At 31.6% G+C, this 8,939-nt stretch overlaps 1 protein-coding gene across 1 annotated transcript; it reads left to right on the plus strand.

Moving 5' to 3' along the window:
* Positions 1-202: 202 nt before the first annotated feature.
* LOC100740455 (alpha-aminoadipic semialdehyde synthase, mitochondrial) lies at positions 203-8,692 on the plus strand. The gene is made up of 10 exons (XM_003487105.4): positions 203-556; positions 648-1,130; positions 1,750-1,975; positions 3,021-3,348; positions 3,554-3,917; positions 4,363-4,685; positions 4,840-5,089; positions 6,296-6,559; positions 7,850-8,231; positions 8,510-8,692. The coding sequence occupies exons 1-10, from the start codon at positions 533-535 to the stop codon at positions 8,623-8,625; spliced, it is 2,760 nt and encodes a 919-aa protein (XP_003487153.1). The 5' UTR covers positions 203-532; the 3' UTR covers positions 8,626-8,692.
* The last annotated feature ends 247 nt before the right edge of the window (positions 8,693-8,939 follow it).

The raw sequence follows: 8,939 nt of genomic DNA on the forward strand, positions 1-8,939 counted from the left end.
TCAGACCATGATTCAAGTTCTCGGAATACTCGGGAATTACAATACTCTTGAGAATGCTAACATTCTGGGGGATTCCAATATTTTTGAGCTACGAAATACTTAAATACGAAAAATTTCATTTATTATTACGTCACATTGAAAGAAATAAAAAAAAGATTGCATCTTCAATATGAAGTAATTGCGAAGCGATGGAAATCATGTAGTGGAAGAAAGTCAAATCGTTTCGATAAACACGTGGCTTGGTGTTTATCAGTGATGTAGTAAGAATAACATATTCTGAGTTTGACCTCACTGACCCATGTAATATCATGGCAGTAATACAACTTTATTTCCAAATAGACGTAGTTATGCTGTATTGCAGTATGTATTGTTCTCTTGCCACTTTATTATTGTAGACTCAATGAAGTGAACACACGTTACATCGATAGGAAGTCTTTTTGTATTTTTTACGCGATTATATGGTGTCACATTAAAGGCTTTTCAATTACGCAAGTGCGAACTGAATGTGAATTTATTAATAGTATACTTCATCATGTCTTCAGCACGTTGTATGAATGTAAGTAGTGCGCGCTATAAAATAAGAACAGATACGAATATATATTTTCTTGTATATGTTAAGAATCGATACCACAAAATATTTTTCGCAGAATTTAAAAGGCAAAATAATAGCAATCAGAAGAGAAGATCAATCAGTATGGGAAAGAAGAGCCCCTTTGGCACCTGCGAATGTTCGCCAATTAATTAGGGCAGGAGTGAAAGTAATTGTACAACCTAGTAATAGAAGAGCTTATCCTGCACATGCTTACCAAGCTGCAGGCGCTATACTACAAGAGGATATTAGTCCTGCTTCCGTCATTTTTGGAGTTAAACAAGTTCCTGTGGATCAACTTATATCGAATAGAACTTACTGTTTCTTTTCTCATACTATTAAGGCGCAAGAAAGTAATATGCCTCTTCTGGATGCTATTTTGGAAAAGAATATACGTTTGTTAGATTATGAAAAGTTAACAGATGATAATGGACAAAGAGTGGTTGCCTTCGGGAAATATGCTGGTGTAGCTGGTATGGTGAATATATTACATGGACTTGGATTAAGATTACTTGCGTTAGGACATCATACACCATTCATGGTAAGATCACATTAAGTTAAGAAATTTACTGTAACAATGATAATTATGTTGGAAAGTATTTTATGCAATTAAATTTACTATTATTTTATCATAGATACATATAGGATGGTAAAAAAGTTTCCCTTTTGAAACACATGTAAAAAATTTAATAAAACGAATAAAATTTCTCAAAGAATCTTCTACTTTTATTTAATATATAGCTGTTGGTTTAAATATACGTTAATGTATAGGGCGAGTCTCGTAACACGACGACTTCAAATAACTCGTAAATTATTCGCCATAGGAAAAAAAAGGATTTCAGACATTAACTTTGCTTTTTTTATCGGAATATCACGGATATTGGTTTTTCGATGGAATGTCTAACACTTTATCTCGAATTTGGATAAAGCATTAAATTTTACGTAAAAAAATATTGTGCGAAGTAGCGTTCAAAATTATTAATCACTGTGATATTTTGAAAAAAGTTTTGCACATTTTTAGTAGTTAGAAAAATGCTAGCGCGCACACATTTAAATTGGACGCGTATACTGCAATTAGTAAATAAATAAATTAATAAATATGTATTTATTTTTATATATTTATTGTTTGTTTATAAATAACGGTCATTATTGTTTACTAGCATATTGGTCCAGCACACAATTATAGAGATTCCGCTATGGCAAGGCAAGCTATACGAGATGCAGGATACGAAATAGCATTAGGTGCTATGCCTAAATCGATTGGACCATTGACTTTTATTTTCACTGGCAGTGGCAATGTAAGTCAAGGCGGTCAAGAAGTTTTTCAAGAGCTTCCTCACGAATACGTTCCACCCGAAATGTTGAAAAAGGTTGCCGAACATGGCGGTAAGCGTTGCATATTTATATATTTTACTATTATAATTTATAATTTTATAATATATATATATATATATATATATATTGTAATATATTATAATATTATTATAATATTATAATATATATAATTTATATTATAATAAATCTGTAAATATTAGAGATTTGTACTTTCCTCCAGTTCATAATTCAATAAAAAAGTGGAACAACTCATTTGAATGTCAAATTAAATTAATATCTATTTCATAATTATCGATTGAAGAAAGAAATTGAATTTGGAGTACTTGGTACTAGATACTGAAGTTTAATTGGATTACCCCAATGAATTGATTGAATATGAGATTTAAAAAGAAAGGAAAAAGGGAGTTATTTAAAAATATGTTTCATTTATGTTCATCACGTTGTTTTCATTAGTGGTAAACGTTTGAATCACGTATCCAAAGCACGTTTCACTTTTATATTTTCTATAAACGCATAAAAATCCGCAGTCTAGACATAACTATTAATTCTCAGCACGTAGGAATTATGACAATCTTGAAGAATCGTACTCTTCTCGTTTATACTACAAACTTTGTATATATTGTTTAATCGAAAGATGAAAATTCAGTGAATTTTTCTGGGCCATTATACGTGGTTTATCTTGTGTATAGTTAGTCACAAAAGCCTGTAAATAAGATAGATATGTAGATAAAAGCCTGTAGAAAGGCTTTTGAGTTTGAGTGAAAGGCAAATGAGTTTGTTAAAAGTCGTGAATTAAGACACATATTCATTTACTTTCGTTTCTATCAAGAAGGAAGGAGTAAAAAGGAAATAGAAAATACAGTGTTACAAAAATTACATACACCTGTTACCTCTGATTCCTTTGATTCCTTTGTTTCTATATTTTTTAGAAATACACCGACAATAATTATATCGTAGGTAGAAATAATATTGTGACAAATTGCGACAGGTAAATTATATACAAAGAAAATTCCGCAGGTATATGTAGACTTTTGTAACTGGCTGTATTTTATTGTGAATATCATTGCATTTTAAACAAGAGGCAACATTGTTTTAGATACAACGAAGATATACGGATGCGAGGTAAGACGAAGACATCATCTAGAAAGAAAAGATGGAGGTGGTTTTGATTCTGATGAGTGTGACAAGCATCCTGAGAGATATATTTCCACTTTCAGCAAAAAGATTGCACCATACGCATCGGTGATAATTAATGGAATATATTGGGCTGTTGACTCGCCTAAATTGTTAACAATACCAGATGCAAAATACTTGCTAAGACCAGCTTATACTCCCTGGTTACCATCAAGTGTTGGTGCTCCTTCTTTACCCCACCGAATGTTAGCTATCTGTGATATATCTGCAGACCCTGGTGGCAGTATCGAGTAAGTTTAAATTTATTCAATATTAATATAACACGTATATCGTTTACTTAAGTGATTTTTTTATAATATAACAGATTTAGACATTCACACCGATCTTTTTATATACTATATATAAAAGCCAATTCGCGAATTCATAAACAATTCGTAACAGTTAAGCTTCGGCATTCTTAAGTTCTCCTTATACTTATTTTTAAAATGTTCATAGGTTCATGAACGAATGTACAACGATTGACACTCCATTTTGTTTATACGATGCTGATCGTAACAAAGATACAAAGTCTTTTAAAGGACCCGGAGTGTTAGTCTGTTCGATTGACAATATGCCAACTCAACTGCCAAAAGAATCTACGGATTTCTTTGGAAATCTTTTATATCCTTACGCGTTGGATATTATTCAGTCGGATGCGAAAGCACCATTAGAAGAACATAACTTTAGTCCAGCAGTACATGATGCAATAATAGCATCCAACGGACGGTTAACACCTAATTTTGAATATATCCAAGAATTAAGGTTACTAAATCACCGTTGTAGACATAAGGCAGACAATAGAGAAGCACAAAGCAAAAAGGTACAGAAAAATGATACTTTTCGAGTCAATTTTTACCATACTAATTTCATTCATCGAGTACCAATACATTATCTATTTTTATATCATCCAAATGTATATGTAATATCTGAATATTATTTATTATTGTTACATTTATTATTGTTACGTACTCGAACTTGAAAGTTATAGACACTATCTTTTCTCGATTAAAACAATTTTGAAGAATAAGGCAAAAGATCATTTTCATAAAAGTTTCCAATTGACTGTGACTACATATTTGTACATATATGGACATATGAATTTTTGATCATATTAATAAGACACTTCCTTGTTACTTCACGTCACATCTAATTTCATTGTGCAAAACAGGACGATCACGAAGTAACTATAAATAATTCAAATAAGATGTTGGTCAAAGGTAATTAAATATCAAGTAATATATTAGCAAGCATTGTTTTGTAAATAGGTGGTCGTTCTTGGCGCTGGACACGTCTCGGCCCCGTTGGTTGAATATTTACATAGAGATAATAACATACATTTAACTGTTGCATCTCAATTGAAAGAGGAGGCAGACGTATTAGCAAATAATTTCCCCGGGGTAGAACCGGTTCTGCTAGATGTAATTGAACGTCCTGATACTTTAAACGACATTGTAAAATCGGCAGATGTAGTGGTTTCATTGTTACCGTATTCTCTACATCATGTTATTGCGAATGTATGCATACATGCTAAAACTCACCTAGTGACTGCGAGTTACACGAATGAAGATGTTAAAGCTTTACACACAGAGTAAGTGGCAATTAAATAGATATTAACAAATATGCAAACAAATATAACAAAATGATATTTATAAATCGTAAACAGCAATATTTATTAATATCAAAGCAATATTTAGAAATTATGACAATTTAAAATGAATATACATTAACGTGTTAATTACTAGGGCTGTTGCATCAGAAGTGACTATACTTAACGAAGTAGGGCTTGATCCTGGTATTGATCATTTATTGGCTCTAGAATGTTTTGACAATGTTAAACAAGCTGGTGGAAAAATCGAATCTTTTGTATCTTGGTGTGGCGGTTTACCCGCTCCAGAATGTTCCTCTAATCCTTTACGATATAAATTTAGTTGGTCGCCACGTGGAGTGTTGCTGAATACATTATCATCGGCTAGATTCTATTCTAATAAGCAAGTAAGTCCATCTATTATATATCTAACTATACATAAGTAGACAAATGTCAAATGAAACATCTGTACAAATAGAACAAAGAATAGTAGAACAATGCATAAGAAGCATTCATGAAAATGCTTTATTCTTTTGGAGAAATGAAATCAAAGTGTTTGTAAATTGGTCGAATTTGCGTTAGTGATTGATCAATGCATATTTGAAGCCATCTTCTTGGAATTAAATGTTTGAAGCATTCTAGAATCGAATCCGACTGATCGTGACTAGATTATGGGTAAATAATAAAGTCAATTCAAAAAGTCGCATCTGTATCTTAACGATGATTTTGCCTAAAATAGGCAAGTGTTCGCAGCCCATTTTTTATTACTTTTTTCTGACACGACAAACAATTTGGGATAGTAGCTTGACAGTGGAAAAAAGGAACAACTTGTCATTAATGCCGATTATCCTGAAATGATATTAATTCGTTGATATGTCATTGGAACATTTCCTTTGACAGAAGAAAACTTAGAAACATGTTAGCTTCAACGTATCTACGATAAATCATGAACCTATATTCTACAAAGATCTCAGAAAGCATTGATTGAAACGTTAATAGAATCATGGAACGAAGAATGAAGAAATTCAACATCTACCAAGCTACACAAAGTCAGATCAAGTAACACTAACTCGATTAAGAATAGCTCATATAAATTGGATACATTCCTACTTTATCACCGAAACTGAACCGAATATTTGTGACACTTGTGGCATACTAAACTCTTTTGAACCTAATCCTAATCACCTATTTTAAATACGTTATTAAATGGGTATAGCATGGGCTAACTAATTCGCTCAACATGCTACAAAAGGAAGACTTCGGCAAAAGAGCTCTACATTTTCTGCAAGATATTGATTTATATATTGGTTTAGACATTGGTTTATACGATCTATTACAGATACGTTTTGTTCCATAAATCATTCTCACTGTGTCCAATAATGGCTTTAAGAAGTACATGTAACCTTAAACACATACTAAAAAAAGGAAATGTATATATTTCCTAGATACAGCAAGGATCAATGTTTTCTTTGTCACTGCAATAAATAAAATGTACATACATATAAAGTACATTAATTAAAATACATGTTAACTTGATCTTGATCGAAGGATTGGGAAAAATATACAATTAAGTATTACGTTATGTATTAATAAATTTTATTTTTCTATTGAAGATTGTAGAAATAGAATCAGGAGGAGACCTTATGTCCGCCGTTCAAGATTTGGACTTTTTGCCCGGTTTTGCGTTGGAAGGTTTTCCCAATCGTGATAGTACAATTTACAAGGATTTATATGGACTCAATAATGTACAAACAATGCAGCGAGGTACATTAAGATATAAAGGTTTCTGTAACACAATACGAGCCTTACAGTTTCTTGGACTAACTGATCTTAACCCACACCCAAGTTTGCATCCAAATGGTCCAGATATTACATGGGTATGTAAAAGTGACATTTATATGTAAATTTAATAATGGCAACTCTTTGGTTAATAATGAATATACTCGTCATAGAGAAAGAAAATTGCCTTTTGCTATTTAAAGTATAATTTAGGTAAAGCAAAAAACATATTCGCAATTTTAACATATTTTAGAATAATAATGAACTAAACATTAATAAACGAAATGGAACAGTTTAGTTAATAAACAGAACGTAACAATAAAAAATTACTAAGAAAGAATTTGCATGCAAAATGACAGACCTAATTATTCTACTCGTAACTTGCAAGCAAACAGTTGCGGACTATTGAAACACAAAAATGGCTGTAACTATGAAATAAGATCCGATAGGACACACGTGGATTTTTTTCATTGCTTTTGCGCCTCCTGCGCGTTTTCTGAAGAAGAAGGTCACAATATCCTTGTACGCTAGCAAACCTCTTCACACGAACGAAAGCTTTTATGATCGTAACGTGAATGCTCTCAGAAAACTGCTATTTGTATTATTATATACCCTGTATATGTATATACACGCGCTACTCGTTGTTGTCGTATATCAAGTTATCACTTTTATCATCAAAATGATCTTGACCTCTCGTTGTTTAGACCGTCTAGGCTTGCTTTGTTAGATTACTATATATATATATATATATATATATATATATATATATATATATATATCTTCTAATCAATATTTTCATTTTGTCTTAGCTCGAAGAAGTACTCTTTCAATTTCCTGACATCTTTTGCTGAGAACCTTGCACAGGAAGGAAACACTCTATCATTTTATCTCTGATTATTTTAATAGAGTAATGCATAATGTGATGAATTTTTCATACCTTAATAGCTCCCTTTCCGAATATTCTATGTATATCAACGGAATGATGAAGTAGAATCATAAAATGATTTTTCACATGATCTTTCCTGCTTTAAACGAAATGTATCAAATTTTGTATTTAACATTTTCAATATTTCAATTACTAAACTACACATCCGAATTTAATTCAGAACGTGGTCATATAATTAAGGTAAACAGAACATAAAGAGAAATGGTCTGCTTTTTCTGCAAGAATAATTTGAAACATACCAGTAATATACACCTATGTATTATACGCGTTACAACCTTTTTTAAAATCTCGATGCGATAGAGTAAAGTTATGATATTTGGCAGATAAAACTTTTTAAATTACTCATATCGTTCCGCGGTAGTGTTGTTTCTTTTGTTGTCTCTATTTTAATTTTCCATCGATCTTACATAGATTACCTAAGTTTAACTTTTTATTGTTCTAGAGAGTATTAATTTGCAATTTGCTTGGTTTGGCGAATGATAATATCTTCTATGGAAATTTGAAAAGGAAGTTGGCAGAAATGCTAAACTCGGAAGAGAGCGTAAAAGCAATTGAAGACTTGGGACTTCTTGAAGAAGATTTAGTCTTGAAGTTGAATACGCCTCTTGATACTTTGACACATTATTTGTCGAAAAAGCTGTGCTATGATCAAAATGAACGAGATCTAGTAATTCTGAGACACGACGTTGGAATACTCTGGCCAGACAACAGAAGAGAAAACAGAGGAATTAATTTGGTGTTGTATGGCGAATCACAAGGATACTCTGCTATGGCGCGCAGTGTTGGGTATCCGACGGCAATAGCAGTTAAAATGATCCTTGACGGTATAGTTCTTCTTTTTCCCGTTTATTCTAAAAAATGTTTCTTCGTTCAGTATTACATATCGAATAATAAGAATTACGATTGACATTTGTTATTCCTTTTAACATAAAGGCGTTCAAAATTATGTTTACACAAAACGTAATACATATCGTTACAATTTTATATACCCACGCATATGTATATTTCTTATACTTTCATTCCATGTCATCCTTCTGAACAAATTTTAACATATAATTTAATAATAATTTCAAAGTACATTATTTTTCTTTTTCGTTAATAGGTGAAATTCAACAACGAGGAGTAGTCTTTCCGTTTACCCCAGATATTTATCGACCAATACTTAATCGATTGAAAGCTGAAGGAATAGTATTTTTTGAGACATCCAAGTGGATGTAACATCTTTATAATATTAATAACAAGTAATTATGAATATAATGTATAAATAAATATAATTATTAACTTATATAAGTTAACTTTCCTTATTTCGTAAGGAGGAGGGACAGGGAAGCCAATATTTATTAACTCCCGCCAATTTCATCTCAATATCATTGACCACAACTTCACGTCACATTTGCCATAGGTAAAAGTATTTTTCATATCTTAAGACTGATACAATGATGCCCAATTACAATTATAAGTACTTAAAGTGATGACAATTTGGCTTTTATCGATCATCCACCACTGAATATACAAAGATTTAATTGCAATAG

The sequence above is a fragment of the Bombus impatiens genome, unplaced genomic scaffold, assembly GCF_000188095.3.
Source record: "Bombus impatiens unplaced genomic scaffold, BIMP_2.2 scf_0140, whole genome shotgun sequence".
Taxonomy (NCBI): domain Eukaryota; kingdom Metazoa; phylum Arthropoda; class Insecta; order Hymenoptera; family Apidae; genus Bombus; species Bombus impatiens.